The sequence below is a fragment of the Palaemon carinicauda genome, chromosome 14 (genome assembly GCF_036898095.1).
Source record: "Palaemon carinicauda isolate YSFRI2023 chromosome 14, ASM3689809v2, whole genome shotgun sequence".
Taxonomy (NCBI): Eukaryota; Metazoa; Arthropoda; class Malacostraca; order Decapoda; family Palaemonidae; genus Palaemon; species Palaemon carinicauda.
Genome location: NC_090738.1, coordinates 99,602,025 through 99,625,552, shown reverse-complemented (window position 1 = coordinate 99,625,552; position 23,528 = coordinate 99,602,025). Strand labels below are relative to the sequence as shown.

The 23,528-nt window shown below is 42.7% G+C and overlaps 1 protein-coding gene across 5 annotated transcripts; it reads left to right on the top strand.

Moving 5' to 3' along the window:
* Positions 1-322: 322 nt before the first annotated feature.
* LOC137653608 (uncharacterized) lies at positions 323-4,856 on the top strand. Of its 5 annotated transcripts, none has more exons than XM_068387156.1 (3): positions 323-4,141; positions 4,308-4,375; positions 4,502-4,856. In XM_068387156.1, exon 1 carries the CDS (start codon positions 369-371, stop codon positions 3,558-3,560), a length of 3,192 nt encoding a protein of 1,063 aa, XP_068243257.1. In that variant the 5' UTR covers positions 323-368; the 3' UTR covers positions 3,561-4,141; positions 4,308-4,375; positions 4,502-4,856. The 5 variants fall into 5 exon arrangements, with proteins under 5 accessions (XP_068243257.1, XP_068243256.1, XP_068243254.1 ...); XM_068387155.1 differs by having other exon boundaries at positions 323-4,375; positions 4,502-4,592; positions 4,728-4,856; XM_068387153.1 differs by having other exon boundaries at positions 4,308-4,856.
* Positions 4,857-23,528: the final 18,672 nt, after the last annotated feature.

Below are 23,528 nucleotides of genomic sequence, written 5' to 3'. Positions count from 1 at the left end.
CTGATCAAATTCTCGAATCTGAGTGCAAATATTTCTTGAATTATGATCAAACGAATTATTGTGAAACTAATACAGACCTTGACGAAAAGTTAACTGAATTTACTTTAAAACAGATTAGTAGAAGATCTGACGGAAGGATAGAAGTTCCTTTGTCATGGAATACCAAAGTGTCTCATTTACTTTCTAAAAATGAGGTGTTATCTAAGCTCATACTTAAGTCAAACCTTAAGAAACTCAGGAAGAATGAAGGTCATTTACAATTAGTTGATCAAACTTTTAAAGAGCAGATTGAGTTGGGTATCATTGAGCCAATATTTGATTTAGAGGTTTACAAGGCTGAACATCCCTACTTCTCTTTTTTGCCTCATATGCCTATTTTTAAGCTAGACAGAGAGTCGACTAAATGTAGGGTAGTGTTTTTGTCTAATCTCAAGGAATCTTCTAAAAGCACATCTTTATCACATAACCAGTGTATGTTTTCAGGACCTATTTTGAATCAGAAATTGTCATCATCTTTCCTTAATTTACGGTTTGATAAGAATTTGTTAGTTTTTGATTTGCAGAAGGCGTTTAATATGCTTGCTTTAAGTGAAGCTGACCAAGCTAGATTACTGTTTTACTGGTACAAGAATGTTAGTAAGGGAGATTTTTCCTTGGTTGCATTTAAGAATGTTAGGCTTCCGTTTGGATTGAGATGCAGCCCATTTTTACTTATGATATCTCTGTATTACATATTAGTTGCACAAGCATCTGACCAGTCAATGTTGTCTGAATTGAAGCATTCAATATATTCACTTATATATATGGATAATGGAGCTGTCACTTTCAATGATTCAGAGAGTTTACATTGGGCTTATAAACAGATTCCATGTATTTTTGAGCCATACAATTTTAAGGTTCAACAGATTGTCACTAATGATAGGGATTTACAGGATGTAATTGATGCAGAGAATAGAGTAGTCACTCCTGAAATAAATAAACTGTTCGGTCTAACATGGGATAGGTACTCTGATGAGATATTTACAAAGCCCATTAATCTAAATGCTGAAGCTAAGACTAAAAGGTCCATATTGCAAACTATTGCTTCCCAGTTCGATATCTTTGGATTTAATATGCCTTTATTTAACAGGTGTAGATTATTTATGCATAAATTACAGTGTCGAAAGAAACTTGGATGGGATCAAATATTATCTCAGGAGTTGCAGAAGGAATGGCAAAATATTTCAAAGCAGTGTAACAGAGCAGCACCTTTACGTATTTCTAGATCTGTTGGTCCACGTAATGGTGAATATAGTATTTTAGTGTTTACAGATGCCAGTCGTGATATATATGGATGTGTCCTTTATTTGCTTCATAATGAGTCTAATAAGCTTAGCTTCGTTCATGCCAAAAATAGGCTAGTTAATAAACAGCTAGATGGCAAGTCGATACCAGCCCTTGAGTTAAATGCAATAAGTTTAGGAGTAGAATGTGCTATGGAAATTTTCAATGACTTGTCTGGGTCACATTGCATGAAGCCTCTACAGATTGTGAATATAACTTTATATACAGATTCCATTTGTGCTTTACATTGGCTTAATGCATCTTCATCTAAACTAGATAAAATGAATAAACACACAACATTTGTTCGCAACAGGATTCATAATATTCAGAGAAAGTGTGAAATGTTTCCTGTCACTTTTAAATTTGTTTCTGGTAAGGCAAATCCTGCAGATTTGGTGACAAGATGTGTGTCGTATAATCAGCTCATGAATTCAAATTATTTTTCAGGACCTAGTTTGGATGAAGCCAATATTCCAGAGCTATCAGTCACAATACCAGCATTTGAAATTGGTGAAGAGAGCAATTGTTCCCATGGTCTTTCTGTGCTTTTGTCCAGTGCGGAGCCTCTCATTGATATTAACAGGTTTTCCAGTTTTAGGAGACTAGTGCTAGTATATCGGAGAGTTTTGATGTGTGTCCAGAAATGGAAAGTTAGAGCAGGGTTGAAGTGTGATAATGACGATTTTAGTACTCCCTACTTTGTTCAAGCCCTTAATTTATTGATATCTTTTGAGCAGAAGAAATATTTTTCTGAAGTTTTTGAATATTTCAGTCAAGTTAATGTGCCTATTAAAGACATTCCTTCTATTGTGACAAAGTTTAACATATTTTTTGATGAGCAAGGTTTGCTTAGAGTAAGAAGTAAATTTAAGAAGTGGTATTTAAACAAAGATAACAAGTTTCTCATTCTACTGCCTAATGATAGTTATCTCACAAGACTTATTATAATGAATGCTCATGATAAATTACTTCATTCTGGTAGTTATGCCGTATTGACCGAATTAAGAAGAAATTATTTCATACCCAAACATTTTTCTACTGTTAAGAAAGCTTTGAAGCAGTGTGTTCATTGCCGTCGGTTCAATAGTCGTAGCATTAAACTTAATCAGAATTCCTATAGAGATTTCCGTTGTAATCCACCTAATGTACCTTTTGCCAATATATTTATAGATTATCTTGGTCCATTTTCAGTTAAAGTTAGTGCTGGGACACATAAAGTATGGTTATTATGTTTGACTTGTACTTGGTCTAGAGCAATTAATATGAAGATAGTTAAAAGTTTAAATGTAAGTGAATTTTTAAGAGCTTTTCAGATGCATTGTTTGGAGTATGGGATCCCTCAGTTGTGCATTAGTGATCAGGGATCGCAGCTTGTAGCCGGAGCTAATATTATTACATCGTTTATCAGGGATCCAGAAACTTTACTTTATTTTGAAGAAAATAATGTTGCCCCTCTTTCCTTTCAACAATATTCCAAAGGTGCTAGTCAGTTGGGATCTATGGTTGAGGTGTGCGTTAAAATGGTAAAAAGGTTAATTTTTGGAGCAATAAAGAATAACATTTTATCCTATTCGGATTTTGAATTTTTAGTATGTAATGTGATCCATCTCGCTAATAGACGTCCCATAGCTTTTAAGGAAGTTGTTAGAAATGATAGTAAAGATTCTCTTCCTGAACCAATCACCCCTGAACATTTGATCAGAGGGTATGAGCTGTCTTCTTTAAATTTGATTCCTGAATTGCAGAGCATTCCACAAGATCCAGATTTTGATTCCAGAGACATAGAGAGGAGTTACCAGGGGTTGTGCAAGGTTAAAGAAAATCTTAATAATATTTATCATAATGAGTTTTTAGGTAATTTATTATATCAAGCTATTGACCGAAAGGACAGGTATCGTCCGGTTAATCATGCATTGATAAAGCCAGGAGATGTAGTTCTTGTGAAGGAGGAACATACTAAAAGGAGTAATTATCCCCTAGGATTAGTTCGCGAAGTTGTAAGTAATGATTTGGGAGAGGTGACACAAGTAACTGTACTGAAAGGGAAAACTAGAAAGATTAGTAAGTTACATGCAAGTCAAATAATTCCTTTCCTTGAGATTAATACTACTGATGATGTAGTTTGTAATACTGATAATAAGAATGTTCCTGGTGCTGACAGAAAGAAAATTTCCTCGCGGCCTAAAAGAAAAGCTGCTACGGTAAGTGAGGAAAGAACAAGAAAAATGTTGCTCTAATTTCATATGTTCATTTACAGCGATGAAGATTTTTTACCTTGGAAAAATCTTCATCCTCTTCCGTGGACTAAACGGAAATTAGTATTTCTTACGTTTGTTTATTAGTATATTTATATATGTATTTATTGAAGTAAGGAGGACTTTTCTCTTAAACTATTAAAATAACTAGTTAAATTACATTTATATGCTTGGTACCATCTAAGTCCTGCTTGCTTACTACGAGCTAAGTAATTAGCTAACAAGCCTGCTAATCACGCCATTTTCTCTTTACTTGGGAGGTTCATGGATATACCCAAGTCAGTCTGGCCTAGCATACCATACCGTCCATATCTTCACTGGCAGTATCTGGACTCGAAGATTTTAGCTGCATTGAATTTGTGCTACAAGATTTTTATTATTGAATTTGTGCTGTGCTGCTATTTTACCGTACGATGTTTGGGTTGAGCAATTCAAGTGTTTCCGCATTGACGAAGTTATTCAACATGATCTAACTTCCCTTAATTTGGACTCTGAGCTCCCTTCGACATGAAACTTTAAACTTCGAGGGCATTCGACTCGTCTCATAGCTTGCATGGATAAAGGTGAGAACCAAGCATTGTTAGGGGTTTCTAAATGTTTAATGGTAATCATTATCCGTTGCCTTAAGCCTTCAAAGCACCAATATAAAAATAAATTCCTTCCTCTGATAGATATATATATTGTGTACTATTAAACTAATTGTGATATTTGTACAATACTTTCGCTTAGGTATAATTGGTGAAGCTAGGTCGTCCTGGGTTATCATCCTGCGTTCATCTTTCTTATTTATATTATTGGTAAGACTTTATATTAGATTTAATTCGAAGGGTGAATGTTATATTGAATACATTATGCAAAATTATATTATTTATATTTATAGCTTCAGGACAGTGTTTGATGTCGGAATGTATTTCATTTTCCAGGATATCATTTATCCATATGTTTAATTGAAGTGGCTTAGTCCGAGGATAAATTCCCTGTTTCTTACATTGGCGAGCACTTCCAACATTATCGGTAATGGCTTATTAGGTTTATATAGATCATATATGCAATTTACGATTTATTCATATATACGTTGTTCAAATTGAATTTATATAATTTCCTTTCTTTTATTATATTTTGATATATTTGTTTTTGTTGTTTATACAGGTGAGGTTGGAAAAGCTGAAAGTAGTTTGGAAATTACCCCTAGATATAACCACCTTCAAGCATTCGGAATAGACCATTTATAGCATTTTTAATTTTCTGAAATGTTTATAATAAATTTGGTGAATTGTTTTGAAGAGTTTTTCTAACTACCATTGTAGAATGTTCAAATTTCAGCTTAAGCCCTGCCCTACATTAGAAGAGTGTAGGCCTCTCTCCCTCGCCTTACCCCCTGACAATAAAAGCTGGAAGGACATTCAACTTACCTTCACGGTGGGAAAGTTGGAACCTGACGTTGCTGGACGTCAGTTTAATGAGAATCTCCCCAAGCTTAATGACCACCTTTTGCATCGGGAACAAGACACCAAGGAGAGGCTGGCCGCCTCTCTGTTGCTTCAAGTACAACTCGAAGCAATGGCCGGGGACGTTTGGGTCCCGGGCTACTACATGGTTCTTGCGAAAACCCACCTTGCTACCTTGCTGAAGGACTTGTATAGCTTCATCAAGGCTCGGAGAGCCTGTAGAGAGTTCGTGTTCGCTGATGCAGCTGTTAAACACGAACCCCGTAAACTGATCTCCTCCAACATCTGGGCAAACACCTCTTTCCAACAGATCTAGTGAAAGAGATTGCGGACAAAGCTGCCACTGAGAACAGGAACCTTCTCAACAAGTGGGGCAGGTCCCGAAAGAGGAAATCTTCTCAGGATGAAGGTCTGCAGCCTAAGAAGTCCAATAAGCCCAGACCCCAACAGCGTCAAGCCAAACGCCAGTTTCTGGCTCCCGCTATTTCCAGATAGTGGCCCATCCACAGCAGACCTTTCAGCTGGTCCCTCAGCCGGTGGTGTCCCAATCACCAGTCTTTACTCCTGCCTACGAAAGACAGTCCACTACCTTTCACCCCAGAGGTAGAGGCTCAGGCAGAGACTCCTCTCGTCAACCTTCCAGAGGGAGAGGAGGAGGGGGAGCAGGCGGGAAACCAAAAGCAATGAAATGCTTCCAGTGGGAGGAAGACTCTGCCACTTTAAGGATCGTTGGACCTTCGATCCTTGGGCACACAGCATCGTCAAGAAGGGACTAGGGTGGAGTTGGATAAAACCACCTCCAATCTTCCACCAATTCTTCCAACCCTCAACCCCCATCCTAGAAGAATATGTCCTAGAACTCTTGAACAAGAAGGTGATAAAGAGGGTGAAGTCCACAAGGTTCCAGGGAAGACTGTTTTTTGTTCCCAAGAAAGACTCAGACAAACTCAGAGTCATTCTCGACTTTTCCCCTCTCAACAAGTTCATTGCGAACAACAAATTCAAGATGCTTACTCTTCAACATATAAGAGCCCTACTGCCTCACAAGGCTTACACGGTCTCAAGAGACCTGGCGGATGCATATTGGCACATTCCAATGAACCACCCAGCTTCCTCCTACGTAGGATTCAGGCTTCAAAGAAGAAAGTACACCTTCAGGGCTATGCCCTTCGGGCTTAACGTGGCTCCAAGAATCTTCAAGAAGCTTGCAGACACGATCGTCCACCAGCTACGCCTTCAAGGCGTCCAGGTGATGGCTTACCTAGACGATTGGCTGGTCTGGACGACATCGTCAGAAGGATGCTTGCGTGCCTGCAGAAAGGTGACCCAATTCCTGGAACATCTGGGTTTAAAAATCAACACCAGAAAGTCTCGCCTGTTTCCAGCTCAGAAGTTTCAATTGTTGGGAATCCATTGGAATCTTCAGTCACACCGTCTTTCAATCCTTCTGAAGAAAAGGAAGGATATAGCCGGATCTGTCAAGAGACTTCTCAAATCCAAATGGATTTCAAGACGACAGCAGGAGCTGGTTCTAGGCTCCCTGCAGTTTGCTTCAGTGACTGATCCAGTGCTACGAGCACAGCTAAAGGATGCATCGGGAGTCTGGAGACGAAACGCACCCATCGCTCGAAGAGATCTCAAGAGACCCCTACCAACCAGGCTTCGCTCACTCCTCAAGCTGTGGTCGGAGACAAGGAACCTGAAAAGACCTGTTCCTCTTCAACCACCACCTCCATCTATCAACATCCACACGGATGCCTCGCTAGAAGGATGGGGGGGTCACTCCCACCACCAACAACTTCATTGAACGTGGTCTCCCCTATTCAAGACGTTTCACATCAACATCTTGGAGGCCAAGGCGGTTCTTCTCACTCTGAAGAAACTATCCCCTCGTCCTTTGATCCACATCCGTCTAACTCTGGACAGCTCCATGGTGGTCAGATGTTTCAACCGTCAGGGCTCACAATCCCCCCAACTCAATCAAGTGTTATTACCCATTTTCCGCCTAGCGGACAGGAAGAAATGGCACTTGCCTGCAGTTCACCTACAAGAATTCTGCAACGTGACGGCGGACGCTCTATCGAGGACAATCCCTATAGAGTCGAAATGGTCCCTAAATGCAAGATAATTATCCTTCATCTCCCATCAAGTCCCGGAACTGCAGATCGACCTCTTTTTGACGAGCGACAACAATCAACTTCCTCTATACGTGGCCCCATACGAGGACCCCAAAGCGGAAACGATGGACGCCATGTCCCTGGACTGGAACAGATGTTCCAAGATTTACCTATTCCCTCCACCCAATCTTCTGCTGAAAGTCCTCTCCAAACTGAGAACCTTCAAGGGAACAGCAGCCCCAGTGGCTCCCAAGTGGCCCCGGAGCGACTGGTTCCCTCTAGTCATGGAGCTAAAGCCCAAGCTGATCCCCCTGCCGGGCCCAGTTCTCTCTCAGCAAGTGCAGAAGTCGACTGTCTTCGATTCATCAAAGAAAGTCCGAGACCTTCATCTCATGATTTTCTCTCCCTAGCCGTGAAGAAAAGGTTTGGAATCTCAAAGAAATGTTTAGACGTCCTAGAGGAATACAAAACAAAGTCTACCAAAAGGCAATATGAATCATCCTGGAAGAAGTGGGTGTCCTTTGTCAAGGCAGAAAATCCTACGGAAATCTCCATAGAAATTTTTGTATGTCCTTCTTTATTCACCTTCATGGACAAGGCTTAGCAGCCAACACGATTTCCACTTGTAAATCCACCTCGACAAGACCACTACTGTAGGCCTTCCAGATAGATCTGTCAAACGAAATCTTTATCAAACTTCCGAAGGCATGCGCTAGACTCCGTCCTGCACCCCCACCGAGAACCATCTCCTGGTCTCTGGATAAGGTGCTCAACTTTGCCTCTAGCCTGGACAACGAATCTTGCCCACTGAAAGATTTGACTCAAAAAGAGATTTTCCTTTTTGCTCTTTCCTCGGGAGCCCGAGTCAGTGAAATAGTGGCATTATCTAGAGAAGAGGGCCAGATACAGTTCGCCGATACAGGGGAACTTACCCTCTTCCTTGACCCTACGTTTCTTGCTAAAAACGAACTCCCCACCAAGAGATGGGGACCTTGGAGAATCTGCCCTCTGGAGGAAGATGTCTCTCTATGCCCAGTGGAGAGTCTTAAGGTCTATCTTCGAAGAACTTCAGACTTTGGCGGCGGACAGCTTTTTAAAGGAGAAACATTGGGCAGTGACCTGTCACTTAAGCAACTAAGGGCGAAAATCACCTACTTTATTCGCAGAGTGGATCCTGACAGTACACGCACAGGTCATGATCCTAGGAAAGTCGCCTCTTCCCTAAATTTCTTCCAAGGTATGCATTTCGAAAGCCTCCGATCTTTCATAGGCTGGAAATCCTCGAGAGTGTTTTTCAAAACCACGCGAAGCAGGTGCACGCAGTGAAGAGATTCGTGGTAGCCGCAGGTAGTGTATTAAAACCTACTGCTTAGTGCTGCGTAGAACAGTGAGTTATTTCGGGACTCTAACTCAATGGGTGCCTGTGTTGACCCTAGTGCAATAAATAGTGATTTCAGGTGGCACTTAGTGTCACAAAAGACTTGTCTTCTACAAGCTGAAGTGACATAGACTCTAACACGTGTGCTACATGTTTATTGGTCATGAAGTGTATTGTAACTTTCAAAGACTCTAGTTCCCATGGAACTCATGTGTGTAAAGGCAAGTTCTTCCCTTTCAGATTCCACATCATCTTTTTTTTCAGTCCTTAGTCTATGTTTGTCAATCAATAATTTTGCTGTAAATTATTTACCTTATTTTATTCCATTGCAAATTTTCTTGAATAAATTTTGTTATCATATGCTTCTTATTTCGTCCTTCCATAGGATATAAACTACTGTTACAGAGTTTTAATGCCCATAATTATTCTTTATTATATTCATGTATAATATTGCTCCTGTCTGAGATATGCTCACCAAAGTAAGTGAAATAATGGTTCCTACACAAATATTTAACTTTCCTGATCTGTCCACGAGACCGGCACGATCCTCGCCTCCAGGTGAGTTTATCTTCATCAGAGTACTTCGAGATGTTCCTCTTGTCCAAACAGGACCTCCCTGCCAGGGGGGCAGGAAGCCATGTCATAGTTTATGCCAATGATAGTGACATGTAACGGAGAGTCACGGTCTCTAAGGTCATCAGACCAAAGGAATATTGTTTGAAGTAGAAGACACTTCACTTTTGAAATGGGGAAAAACCACGATACACTAATTCTCTGGTACACTTCCATCAGGACGTCATGTCTTGAGCCCAAAAAACGAATTTTGAGCAAAGCGAAAAATCTATTTTTGGGTGAGATGGCCATGACGTCCTGATGTACCCGCCCTATTGTTTCTATTCTGGACTGTCATGCCTCTCCCTTTCTTATTGTATCGTGGAGGTTGACAGAAATGCTAAATAGGAATGAAGCGGGCGGACGTGACGTCAGTCAAGATGGCAGACAGCTATGGTTTCCGTTTGTTTACGTCGCGAGGTACCGTAACAGTAACGCAGGAGGATAGCTTTGCAATGGCTCCTCCTATAACTTGCCACCTTCCCCCTCGAAGCGTAAACGCTATGTGGAGTGCAGATAGCCATGTGGCGTGTCAAGCATACGTCCCCTGTTGATATACGATATCATAAAGGGAAACCTTGTGGGTACTCGTGCCAGAAGTTAGAATTCTGTGAAACCTTTAGTTTAATTCGTTGGGAATATCTACTGTAGTCATATATACCCTCAGGAAGCTACTGAAGGAACCTTCCATCAGGACATCATGGCCATCTCACCCAAAAATAGATTTTTCGCCTCACACAAAATCCGTTTTTTGCAGTATAGGATATACTGCAAATAGAAAGCTTCTGTATATTTTATACTAGTAGTGTTTTCCAATATATTTGAAAATCCTACCCAAATATTTGTGGAACCCAATCTCATGTTGAAAGAATTTAATTCTTCAATATTCTGATTAGAAATCAGTCTTCAGATTACCCTGCAATATTAAAATTTTAAGGACTGGAGGTTACACTCCTAACCCTTAAAGAGCAGAGCCCTTATCCTTGAGTCTCCATGATTAGAAAACTCTGTTTTAATTTTGTAAGGGGGGGGGGGGTCAGAGCAAATAAGTTGGGTGGGATATATACAAATATATGTCTTTCCCTTTCCCAAGTCCAGTTGTCATCATGCCAGGTGGACCATACAGTCAGTTGCTTGCCAGAATGGAAACACATTGGCTGGATCACACTATATATAATTATACTGTAGCCAGAATATTGCATGTGAACACTCCTTCCGGAGGAAGACTAGAATGGGTACCGGGTATTACCCTTCCTTCTCTTCCCTCCTTTCCTATCTCTCTCTCTATTCCGGTGTCGGTCCACTGCCACCTCTCTCCTGCCGGCGCTAGCCGCCGGCATCTTCGGTAACCTATCTCTCTCATTGGATGATGTCAGTGACAGGCTACCTTTGCCGGTTGCCTGCCGGCTGCCGGAGGCCGCCGTCCTGCCGGGGAACTGCCATTACCTGAGGTGCCATCCCTTCTCTCTGACACTTTGACTGTAGGCAGCGATGGGTCCATCTTCGGTGGAGTTTTGCCGGCGCTAGACGAGTCTCCGGCACGCCATTAGACTGGCGGCGCTACTAGTCTTGGCTTTACAGTGGACAGTCACCCCTCTCTCCTGCCGGCCCCGTGCTGGCAGCTATTATTGTGCAGCTATGCATAATAGCCGGTACTCCTTTGGTATATCTATACCATAAAACGAAGACTATTGTGTATAGTTGTACAATAAAATATTTCCAGCATAATCTGTGCATCCTTGTGCAGTCTCTTGCCAGGACCTAATCTACAAAGGGGCTTAGCTTATCCCCTTTCTCTATATAAACTGAACGTTTTCAGCTTTCCCCTTCTCTGTAATTGATTCCCCAGAGGAAGCCTAAGCTTGGCTCATCCGAAACGGATGTTTTTCCTCTTTTGGGACCCTTATCGGTTCTATGAAATTAATTACAGTGTGGGGTCGTGGCAATTGGCTGGGCGGGATTCACAAATATGTGTCTTTCCTACCTCCTTTCTAGCTTACCTATCCTAAGCTTATACTGTACACAAATGGAATCTTATATATAATAGGTTGTTAACTTAATCCTAATCTAAGATTACTGTTAGTCATGTTGTATTGGCTTCCAAGTACTCATTGTCTCTTTCTTTCACAGGAGGAGTACTTGAAGTGTGAGAGCGCCTTCTGTGGTGTTCGTCGTCCTGATTTTTACGGTCATCCCGCTGGATATTCAACCAAGAAGGGGAACCTTCGGTATTGGGATCCGCAGAACTGTTCCATCTGCAAAGGCCTTGTTGATGAGGCGTTTGATAACCCTCCGTCCGCGGAGGCCCGAGACAACGCCCGAGAGAAACTGCGCAAGTGGGTGCGCGGTTTTCAGAAAAACGCCACAGGGCCTTATCTCCCTAACGAGAAGATGAGGGCTCTACTATTCCCTAAGGCATCCGCTGATGCCGTGATCCCCAAGGATGAGTTCCCCTGTATCCAACTAACGGTAGAACCTGACGTTGCGGCTGCTCTCCAAAGCTGTCACATTGACGAGGTGGAGAGAATGTCGGATGTGTCCGAAAACACTAAAAGGACCCTCATGGCCGAGGGTCAAGAAGAAGAAGAGGATCAGGTGGAGTTCCCTGATTCTGAGGGCGAGATCGCCCGTGCACCTCCTGCGGCTTCTGCTGTGGTTGAGGAGCCAGTTCCCTCTACTTTTGCTGCTTCTGCTGCTTCGATACCCGTGGTACCAGGCACCCAGGATACCATCCAGGCTCTGGTGGCATTCCTGAACGAGATGTTCCGTGAAGGTCATGAGAACCTTAAGAGGGAACTCATAGGTTTTAAGAAACAGCTGAAGGAGATCTCTGTCAAGGACCTTCCTTCTTGCTCAGTGACAAACCCCTGGATGTATGTCAAACACATGCCGATAACGACTGGACGCATCTTCATTAAAGACAAATTGGGTGCCGTCCTTGAAAATGTGGAGTTTTACCCTACTTTTGAAGCCTACCCGGACTGTTATATCAAACTCAAGTCCGAACCAGTCTCCAAGGAGGAGACTGAGCCTATGGAGGTTACTGTGTTTCAAGACTCCAAGGCTCAAGCTATGCTGGCTGACTCCCTCAAGAGTTAAAGCTTCACTAACTCTAAGATGCCGGCATTGAGAAAGAAGCATCCGTCTTTTCTTGCTCCTCCCACCATGATCTTTCCCTTTGCGGAAAACGCTCTAAATGTTGTCTTGAAGGCGGTGGAAGAAGGAAAGCCCTGCCCTACATTAGAAGAGTGTAGGCCTCTCTCCCTCGCCTTACCCCCTGACAATAAAAGCTGGAAGGACATTCAACTTACCTTCACGGTGGGAAAGTTGGAACCTGACGTTGCTGGACGTCAGTTTAATGAGAATCTCCCCAAGCTTAATGACCACCTTTTGCATCGGGAACAAGACACCAAGGAGAGGCTGGCCGCCTCTCTGTTGCTTCAAGTACAACTCGAAGCAATGGCCGGGGACGTTTGGGTCCCGGGCTACTACATGGTTCTTGCGAAAACCCACCTTGCTACCTTGCTGAAGGACTTGTATAGCTTCATCAAGGCTCGGAGAGCCTGTAGAGAGTTCGTGTTCGCTGATGCAGCTGTTAAACACGAACCCCGTAAACTGATCTCCTCCAACATCTGGGCAAACACCTCTTTCCAACAGATCTAGTGAAAGAGATTGCGGACAAAGCTGCCACTGAGAACAGGAACCTTCTCAACAAGTGGGGCAGGTCCCGAAAGAGGAAATCTTCTCAGGATGAAGGTCTGCAGCCTAAGAAGTCCAATAAGCCCAGACCCCAACAGCGTCAAGCCAAACGCCAGTTTCTGGCTCCCGCTATTTCCAGATAGTGGCCCATCCACAGCAGACCTTTCAGCTGGTCCCTCAGCCGGTGGTGTCCCAATCACCAGTCTTTACTCCTGCCTACGAAAGACAGTCCACTATCTTTCACCCCAGAGGTAGAGGCTCAGGCAGAGACTCCTCTCGTCATCCTTCCAGAGGGAGAGGAGGAGGGGGAGCAGGCGGGAAACCAAAAGCAATGAAATGCTTCCGGTGGGAGGAAGACTCTGCCACTTTAAGGATCGTTGGACCTTCGATCCTTGGGCACACAGCATCGTCAAGAAGGGACTAGGGTGGAGTTGGATAAAACCACCTCCAATCTTCCACCAATTCTTCCAACCCTCAACCCCCATCCTAGAAGAATATGTCCTAGAACTCTTGAACAAGAAGGTGATAAAGAGGGTGAAGTCCACAAGGTTCCAGGGAAGACTGTTTTTTGTTCCCAAGAAAGACTCAGACAAACTCAGAGTCATTCTCGACTTTTCCCCTCTCAACAAGTTCATTGCGAACAACAAATTCAAGATGCTTACTCTTCAACATATAAGAGCCCTACTGCCTCACAAGGCTTACACGGTCTCAAGAGACCTGGCGGATGCATATTGGCACATTCCAATGAACCACCCAGCTTCCTCCTACGTAGGATTCAGGCTTCAAAGAAGAAAGTACACCTTCAGGGCTATGCCCTTCGGGCTTAACGTGGCTCCAAGAATCTTCAAGAAGCTTGCAGACACGATCGTCCACCAGCTACGCCTTCAAGGCGTCCAGGTGATGGCTTACCTAGACGATTGGCTGGTCTGGACGACATCGTCAGAAGGATGCTTGCGTGCCTGCAGAAAGGTGACCCAATTCCTGGAACATCTGGGTTTAAAAATCAACACCAGAAAGTCTCGCCTGTTTCCAGCTCAGAAGTTTCAATTGTTGGGAATCCATTGGAATCTTCAGTCACACCGTCTTTCAATCCTTCTGAAGAAAAGGAAGGATATAGCCGGATCTGTCAAGAGACTTCTCAAATCCAAATGGATTTCAAGACGACAGCAGGAGCTGGTTCTAGGCTCCCTGCAGTTTGCTTCAGTGACTGATCCAGTGCTACGAGCACAGCTAAAGGATGCATCGGGAGTCTGGAAACGAAACGCACCCATCGCTCGAAGAGATCTCAAGAGACCCCTACCAACCAGGCTTCGCTCACTCCTCAAGCTGTGGTCGGAGACAAGGAACCTGAAAAGACCTGTTCCTCTTCAACCACCACCTCCATCTATCAACATCCACACGGATGCCTCGCTAGAAGGATGGGGGGGTCACTCCCACCACCAACAACTTCATGGAACGTGGTCTCCCCTATTCAAGACGTTTCACATCAACATCTTGGAGGCCATGGCGGTTCTTCTCACTCTGAAGAAACTATCCCCTCGTCCTTTGATCCACATCCGTCTAACTCTGGACAGCTCCATGGTGGTCAGATGTTTCAACCGTCAGGGCTCACAATCCCCCCAACTCAATCAAGTGTTATTACCCATTTTCCGCCTAGCGGACAGGAAGAAATGGCACTTGCCTGCAGTTCACCTACAAGAATTCTGCAACGTGACGGCGGACGGTCTATCGAGGACAATCCCTATAGAGTCGAAATGGTCCCTAAACGCAAGATAATTATCCTTCATCTCCCATCAAGTCCCGGAACTGCAGATCGACCTCTTTTTGACGAGCGACAACAATCAACTTCCTCTATACGTGGCCCCATACGAGGACCCCAAAGCGGAAACGATGGACGCCATGTCCCTGGACTGGAACAGATGTTCCAAGATTTACCTATTCCCTCCACCCAATCTTCTGCTGAAAGTCCTCTCCAAACTGAGAACCTTCAAGGGAACAGCAGCCCCAGTGGCTCCCAAGTGGCCCCGGAGCGACTGGTTCCCTCTAGTCATGGAGCTAAAGCCCAAGCTGATCCCCCTGCCGGGCCCAGTTCTCTCTCAGCAAGTGCAGAAGTCGACTGTCTTCGATTCATCAAAGAAAGTCCGAGACCTTCATCTCATGATTTTCTCTCCCTAGCCGTGAAGAAAAGGTTTGGAATCTCAAAGAAATGTTTAGACGTCCTAGAGGAATACAAAACAAAGTCTACCAAAAGGCAATATGAATCATCCTGGAAGAAGTGGGTGTCCTTTGTCAAGGCAGAAAATCCTACGGAAATCTCCATAGAAATTTTGTATGTCCTTCTTTATTCACCTTCATGGACAAGGCTTAGCAGCCAACACGATTTCCACTTGTAAATCCACCTCGACAAGACCACTACTGTAGGCCTTCCAGATAGATCTGTCAAACGAAATCTTTATCAAACTTCCGAAGGCATGCGCTAGACTCCGTCCTGCACCCCCACCGAGAACCATCTCCTGGTCTCTGGATAAGGTGCTCAACTTTGCCTCTAGCCTGGACAACGAATCTTGCCTACTGAAAGATTTGACTCAAAAAGAGATTTTCCTTTTTGCTCTTTCCTCGGGAGCCCGAGTCAGTGAAATAGTGGCATTATCTAGAGAAGAGGGCCAGATACAGTTCGCCGATACAGGGGAACTTACCCTCTTCCTTGACCCTACGTTTCTTGCTAAAAACGAACTCCCCACCAAGAGATGGGGACCTTGGAGAATCTGCCCTCTGGAGGAAGATGTCTCTCTATGCCCAGTGGAGAGTCTTAAGGTCTATCTTCGAAGAACTTCAGACTTTGGCGGCGGACAGCTTTTTAAAGGAGAAACATTGGGCAGTGACCTGTCACTTAAGCAACTAAGGGCGAAAATCACCTACTTTATTCGCAGAGTGGATCCTGACAGTACACGCACAGGTCATGATCCTAGGAAAGTCGCCTCTTCCCTAAATTTCTTCCAAGGTATGCATTTCGAAAGCCTCCGATCTTTCATAGGCTGGAAATCCTCGAGAGTGTTTTTCAAAACCACGCGAAGCAGGTGCACGCAGTGAAGAGATTCGTGGTAGCCGCAGGTAGTGTATTAAAACCTACTGCTTAGTGCTGCGTAGAACAGTGAGTTATTTCGGGACTCTAACTCAATGGGTGCCTGTGTTGACCCTAGTGCGATAAATAGTGATTTCAGGTGGCACTTAGTGTCACAAAAGACTTGTCTTCTACAAGCTGAAGTGACATAGACTCTAACACGTGTGCTACATGTTTATTGGTCATGAAGTGTATTGTGACTTTCAAAGACTCTAGTTCCCATGGAACTCATGTGTGTAAAGGCAAGTTCTTCCCTTTCAGATTCCACATCATCTTTTTTTTCAGTCCTTAGTCTATGTTTGTCAATCAATAATTTTGCTGTAAATTATTTACCTTATTTTATTCCATTGCAAATTTTCTTGAATAAATTTTGTTATCATATGCTTCTTATTTCGCCCATCCATAGGATATAAACTACTGTTACAGAGTTTTAATGCCCATAATTATTCTTTATTATATTCATGTATAATATTGCTCCTGTCTGAGATATGCTCACCAAAGTAAGTGAAATAATGGTTCCTACACAAATATTTAACTTTCCTGATCTGTCCACGAGACTGGCACGATCCTCGCCTCCAGGTGAGTTTATCTTCATCAGAGTACTTCGAGATGTTCCTCTTGTCCAAACAGGACCTCCCTGCCAGGGGGGCAGGAAGCCATGTCATAGTTTATGCCAATGATAGTGACATGTAACGGAGAGTCACGGTCTCTAAGGTCATCAGACCAAAGGAATATTGTTTGAAGTAGAAGACACTTCACTTTTGAAATGGGGAAAAACCACGATACACTAATTCTGTGGTACACTTCCATCAGGACGTCATGTCTTGAGCCCAAAAAACGAATTTTGAGCTAAGCGAAAAATCTATTTTTGGGTGAGATGGCCATGACGTCCTGATGTACCCGCCCTATTGTTTCTATTCTGGACTGTCATGCCTCTCCCTTTCTTATTGTATCGTGGAGGTTGACAGAAATGCTAAATAGGAATGAAGCGGGCGGACGTGACGTCAGTCAAGATGGCAGACAGCTATGGTTTCCGTTTGTTTACGTCGCGAGGTACCGTAACAGTAACGCAGGAGGATAGCTTTGCAATGGCTCCTCCTATAACTTGCCACCTTCCCCCTCGAAGCGTAAACGCTATGTGGAGTGCAGATAGCCATGTGGCGTGTCAAGCATACGTCCCCTGTTGATATACGATATCATAAAGGGAAACCTTGTGGGTACTCGCGCCAGAAGTTAGAATTCTGTGAAACCTTTAGTTTAATTCGTTGGGAATATCTACTGTAGTCATATATACCCTCAGGAAGCTACTGAAGGAACCTTCCATCAGGACATCATGGCCATCTCACCCAAAAATAGATTTTTCGCCTCACACAAAATCCGTTTTTTGCAGTATAGGATATACTGCAAATAGAAAGCTTCTGTATATTTTATACTAGTAGTGTTTTCCAATATATTTGAAAATCCTACCCAAATATTTGTGGAACCCAATCTCATGTTGAAAGAATTTAATTCTTCAATATTCTGATTAGAAATCAGTCTTCAGATTACCCTGCAATATTAAAATTTTAAGGACTGGAGGTTACACTCCTAACCCTTAAAGAGCAGAGCCCTTATCCTTGAGTCTCCATGATTAGAAAACTCTGTTTTAATTTTGTAAGGGGGGGGGGGTCACAGCAAATAAGTTGGGTGGGATATATACAAATATATGTCTTTCCCTTTCCCAAGTCCAGTTGTCATCATGCCAGGTGGACCATACAGTCAGTTGCTTGCCAGAAAGGCAACACATTGGCTGGATCACACTATATATAATTATACTGTAGCCAGAATATTGCAATATAGTGCATACTACAAATAGAAAATTACAGTATGATTATACAGTAACTATTTCTAGCATATCTTGGGTACCCTCATGCGAGCTTATGCTGCAGCCGCTCTTACATTGAATGAATAGTGTTTCTTCGTTAAGCTGATTGAGAAATCAGTCTTCCGTACCCCACAATATTTAGTATGAAAGGGACAGTGAAGTATACACTTCCCTATCCCTATGTGTTAGAAAACCCTCTTTTTCAGTTGGAATTCCTTCGAAAAGGAAATTCCTAACATATACTGAGGGGAGGTACCAGCATTTGCTTGCAAGTGATACACAAGTATGTGTCTCCTACTGTCCCTTTATAGCTTGCTATCCTAGGCTATTTTGTTAAGATATGACCTTTGATATATTGGTTATCAGTGAGATAATCAATCGTATACTCATTTTGTTTTCCTTTCTTTACAGGAGAAACGCCAGATGTCATGTGTTGCAGTCTTCTGCAGAACTAAGAGTGAGTGTTTTTATGGACATAATGCATGCAGGTTTTATGCCCCCTGCAATATCATTTCCAAACACCTGCAGTATTGGAACCTGCAGGCCTGCAAAGTATGGCGGGCCCTATTGTCCGAAGGTTTCAAGAATCCCAAGTCGGTAGAGACTAGGGATGCAGCTCGTTTCAAACTATGCAACTGGGTGAGAGGCTTTCAGAAAATCTCTCTGGGACCTTACCTGCCTAACGACAAGATGCTTAGGTTACTATTTCCAACAGCAAGTAAGGAAATAGTGGTACCCCAGACACGAGGTACATTTCCCAATGGCCAGATAACCTTCGGGAAGGAGGGCAAAAGCGCCCACGGGAAGAAGGGGAGAATGTCGGGTTGGAATCGTCTCCGTCCCAACAGGCTCATGAGCCAACGACATCCATATCTCCGCCTTCTATCCCTCTTTTAGATGGAATGAATCAGTTATGGGCCCAAGTCAAGAATATAGTAGAACATTTGTGCAAACAGAGCACAAAGCAGGAGGCGAAATGCAAGGTAGAGCTTGGTAAAGCTCTACTTGTCGCTCCTAAAGGGTCGTACAAACAACTCGTAGATCAAGACCTTACGACATGCTCCACAGCCAATCCCTGGAGGTTTGCGGAGCTAATGCCGATTTTAAACGACAAACTCTACATCTCGGAGAAGATGGGTGCTGTTCTTTTGGACAAAATCCAGTTCTGGCCAAGCTTTGACGTGTTCCCGAACTGTTTCATTAGACTGAAGGATGAACCAACATCCGGAAAAGGAACGGAGTCAAAGGAGGTTATGATTTTCGACAATGATAAAGCACAGGCTATCCTATCAAGCAGCATAGAAAAGGCGGGTTACTGGGTGTCGAAGGTATCCACACCAGGTAACAAGCACTCTTCCTTTCTTGCTCCTGTTTCAATTTCATTCTCCTTTACGGAGAAGGCTTTCAAATATGTCACTGAGGCAGTAGAGACAGGTAAACCGTGTCCTACACTCAAGGAGTGCGAACCTCTGTCACTAATATTTCTCAGACATGAGAACAACTGGAAGGAGGCCCATTTAACCTTTTCAGTAGGAAGACTTGAGGCGGATGTCGCCAATTGACAATTTAAGGAAAATCTTCCAAAATTATCTGAGTTTCTCTTACAGGATGAACAAGAAGCAAAGCAGAGACTTGAAGCCTCCTTATCTCTACAGAACTACATAGAGTTCTGTTTGGCTCATCAAGATACCCCAGACATGCTCAAGGTCTTAGCCAAAATACATATGGCTACTTTGGTAAAAGACCTTTATGCCTTTATAAAGGCTAGAAGAACAAGTAGGGAGTTTGTGTTAGCTAGTGCAACAGCGAAAAACGATACAAGGAAGCTAATATCTTCCAACATCTGGGGTAAAGACCTCTTTCTAGACGAGGTAGTCAAGAAAGTGATTAAGAACGCCTCCACGGAGAAAGTAGGACTTCTCCAAAAGTGGGGCATCCTTTCAAAAAGAGAATCTTCTAAGTTTGTGGGTCCCCAACCTAAAAGGAAGATGGAGAGGTCTGGAAATCCATTTCGAGCGGTTCAACAACAATCCACAGTTGTAGTGAGCGAGCTGTCACAGACAGATGGTCGAAAAGATATTCCTACTGATCAGTCGAAGCATAGAAATGCATTTAATAGGAGGGAGATTCCTTTAGGATCGCTGGACCTTCGATCCTTGGGTCCATGGCCTAATGAAGATGGGACTAAGATGAGAGGTGGAGATGTCTCTACCACCTTTTCCTCAACTACTCCTATAATCCAAAACCCTCATGGAACAGTTTACCTGAGAGCTCTAGACCATACAGGTGGTAAGGAAACTTTAGTCCACCGAATTCCAGGGAAGGCTGTTGTGTGTTTACGAGAGGGACTCAAGAAAATTCAGAATCATTCAGGACTTATCGTCACTAAGCAAGTCCAAATAAAACAACGAGTTCAGGATGTTTATCCTTCTGAACATAAGGACCCCGCTGCAAAAAAGGGTGCCTATAGTCTTACCAGACCCTTAAAGTCGTCTATCGGCAACTTCCAGTCAATCACTCTTTCCCCTCCTATCTAGGATTCAAGTTACACAAAGTAACACACTTCCTAGGAAAGATACTCGTCAGGCTAGACAGAGTCCTAGCTGCCTTCATAAAATTGGCAGACACAGTCATGCAATATTCAACCCTAAGAAATGTTTAAGCAATAATGTTCCTGGACAAGCGGCTGGGGTGGGCAGCACCCAAAGTGGCTGGTCTATGAACATACGAAGAAATGATCCGCTCCCCGGAACATCGTGGATGAAAGATAAACTTCAAGAAGTCTCGATTCTCTCCGGCTTAAAGGTTTCAATGACTGAAAAGCCATTGAAGCCTGTTGTCACACCAACTCTCCTTTCCTTTGGGAATGTAAAAGGAGATGGCAAGGTCTGTCAAGAGACTCCGGTAATCGGTGAGATTCCCAAAACGAGAACAGGGAGGAACCCTGATCTCTCTCCAGTTTGCAATAGAGGCAGACCCTGTGCTAAGAGCACTGCTGCAAGATGCGCTAGAAGCCTAGAGAAAACAAGCATCAAATGCTCGAAGAGGCCTAAAAAGACCAATAGAGGTCCTTCTTTAATCGCTTCCCTAGCAAAGGTCAAAGCCCAAAAATCCTAAGACCATGTTGGTCCTGTCATGAGTAGGGAAACTCTCTCCAAGCAGATCAGATTGTCTACAGCTGATCTGGGACTCCGAAGCGATAACGAGACGCTGCAATCTACAGTGCTAAGGAATGTCTCCTACAGTCTAGGTGTAGTTAGCCATCCCTTACCTAAAGGGATGGCACTTGTCAGCAGTTCACATACAACCGAAAGAAGATGTCTCTCTATGTCCGGTAGAGTGTCTAAAGGTCTATCTTCGTAGAACTTCAGACTTAAGGGGAGGACAGCTCTTTAGAGGAGAAACCTCTGGATCAAACTTATCCCTAAAACAACTGAGGGCGAAGCTCACCTACTTTTTTCGTAGAGCGGATCCTGACAGTAGTCCCGCAGGTCATGATCCGAGAAAGATTGCCTCATCACTGAACTTCTTTCAGTATATGGACTTTGAGCGTCTTCGTTCGTACACTGGATGGAAATCATCCAGAGTGTTTTACAAAGACTATGGGAAACAGGTACATGAACTGAAACACTACGTAGTGGCGGCATGTAGTGTTTTAAAACCTGCCCCCTAATTACTGTTATAAACAGTCAATGGTTTGGGACTTCAATTTTCCTCGCACATATACTGGGTAAGGATCATCCAGAGTGTTCTACAAACACGATGCTATGCAAACACATGATCTGAAGCAGTATGTGGTGACGTCGGGTAGAATATTTAACCTGTCGTCTGATTCTACGATGAACAGCTAATTGACTGGGACTGTCAATTAAAAGGAGAAGGGGTCCTCCCTCTTAGGGTGTGACCTCCTTTGATTAAGTGTTACCATGGTGACACTAGCTCTGTTCAAAATCCCAGGTGTGGAATTATACAGATAGCACTAGTGCAGGTGTACGCAGTACACAGTGCCGATAAAAGTAACCAGTACAGGAATTATAAAGAGAATTTGTTTTATAAAATTTTTCTTCAATCTGATAGTGGCTCTCATCATTTCTTTCTTCCCAAGAAAGAAAGATAATCTCTGTAGAGGTTACATGTATAGTTCCATTATCATGCTACATTCGTTTTACTTACTAATTTACTTAGTCATTTATTGTAAATAAATGTCTATTAGAATGTAATTGCGTCCTAACTCGCCCAACAATTGCATGATTAAAAAACCAGTGTATGTACTTTTCATATATTTGTATGCTCACAAACAACGGATTTAAGAAACACTGTTAAGTATTTGGTATTTTCACAAACTACGAGACGGTTTGTTCATCCAGTGTATTCTAATGTTTGTCCATACAATATATGCTTACCTTGAGACCCCCTTTTTCTACTGTCTAGAATGACTCTTCCCTGTAGGGGGCAGGAAACACTAACATCGGAGATGATTAGTGATAATGATGGATAACGGTAACGTCATTTGTCTCGATTGATCCAAATGATTATAGAAAGGTTGTCCCAAGGTTAAGGCACTGATGAAAATCCACAGATTCATTGATGCTCTGGTAAACTTCCATCAGGACGACATGGCTTGAGCCCAAAAAACGGATTTTGAGCGAAGCAAAAAATCTATTTTTGGGTGAGATCGCCATGTCGTCCTGATGGACCCACCCTTCTTTCTTAAAAGAAAAGATCTTCACAGTTCCCTCCCTGAGGCACTGTATCTGTAGCACCACGCTCAATGCTACAAGGAATGTCCGCCATCTTGGGAATGGCGCTATTGTGGTGGTCAATAGTAGTACAGGAACAGGGGTAACCGTGATACGGCCCTCCTTCTATTTTTTTGCCACATCCCCCTCAAAGTGTAAACGCTATTAGGGGTGCAGATTGCTATGTGACATGTCAAGATTATGTCCTCTGAAATTATGCGATATCCTTGAGAAAAATTTTAATATTTGCTCCAGGAGTTAGAATTCTGGAACCTGATGGTTGAATTCTCTGGGAATATCAATGTAGTATAACATATATCCCTTAGGAAGCTACTATAGGAACTTCCATCAGGACGTCATGGCGATCTCACCCAAAAATAGATTTTTCGCCTCGCTCAAAATCCGTTATATATATATATATATATATATATATATATATATATATATATATATATATATATATATATATATATATATATATATATATATATATATATAATTCAATATTGAATAACAATATAATCTATTTCTAAATCTCTTTCTCCTGGCCCCTTGTTAGCATTACCTCGAATGGATAAAGTTTGCTTAACTGAAATAAAAATCTGGAACTTCGCATTCCATTTGTTAGAAGGGCTGAAACAAATTATTTGAATTCACGAAATAAAGTCTCTTATTCTTAAATGATTTCTTATTTCCTTTAACCCTTCTCGGAATTTTTTTTTTTTTTTTTTAGAAAATATCATTATTAAGAATTATGCTTTTAAAACAGTCGATTTTATTTTATCATTACTTATGATAAAAGAATTAAATGTCTTCGCCCGTCCCTTTCGGCTTCTTAAAGCCCAGAATGTCACACCAGTTCAAATATTCTCTTCACAGCTTTCCTTAATTCTCTTGCTTGAGGGTCCACTTGGGCACACCATTCTATCAAATTTCTCCTCCTATAATTTTTTTAAAGGTTTTATATCATAT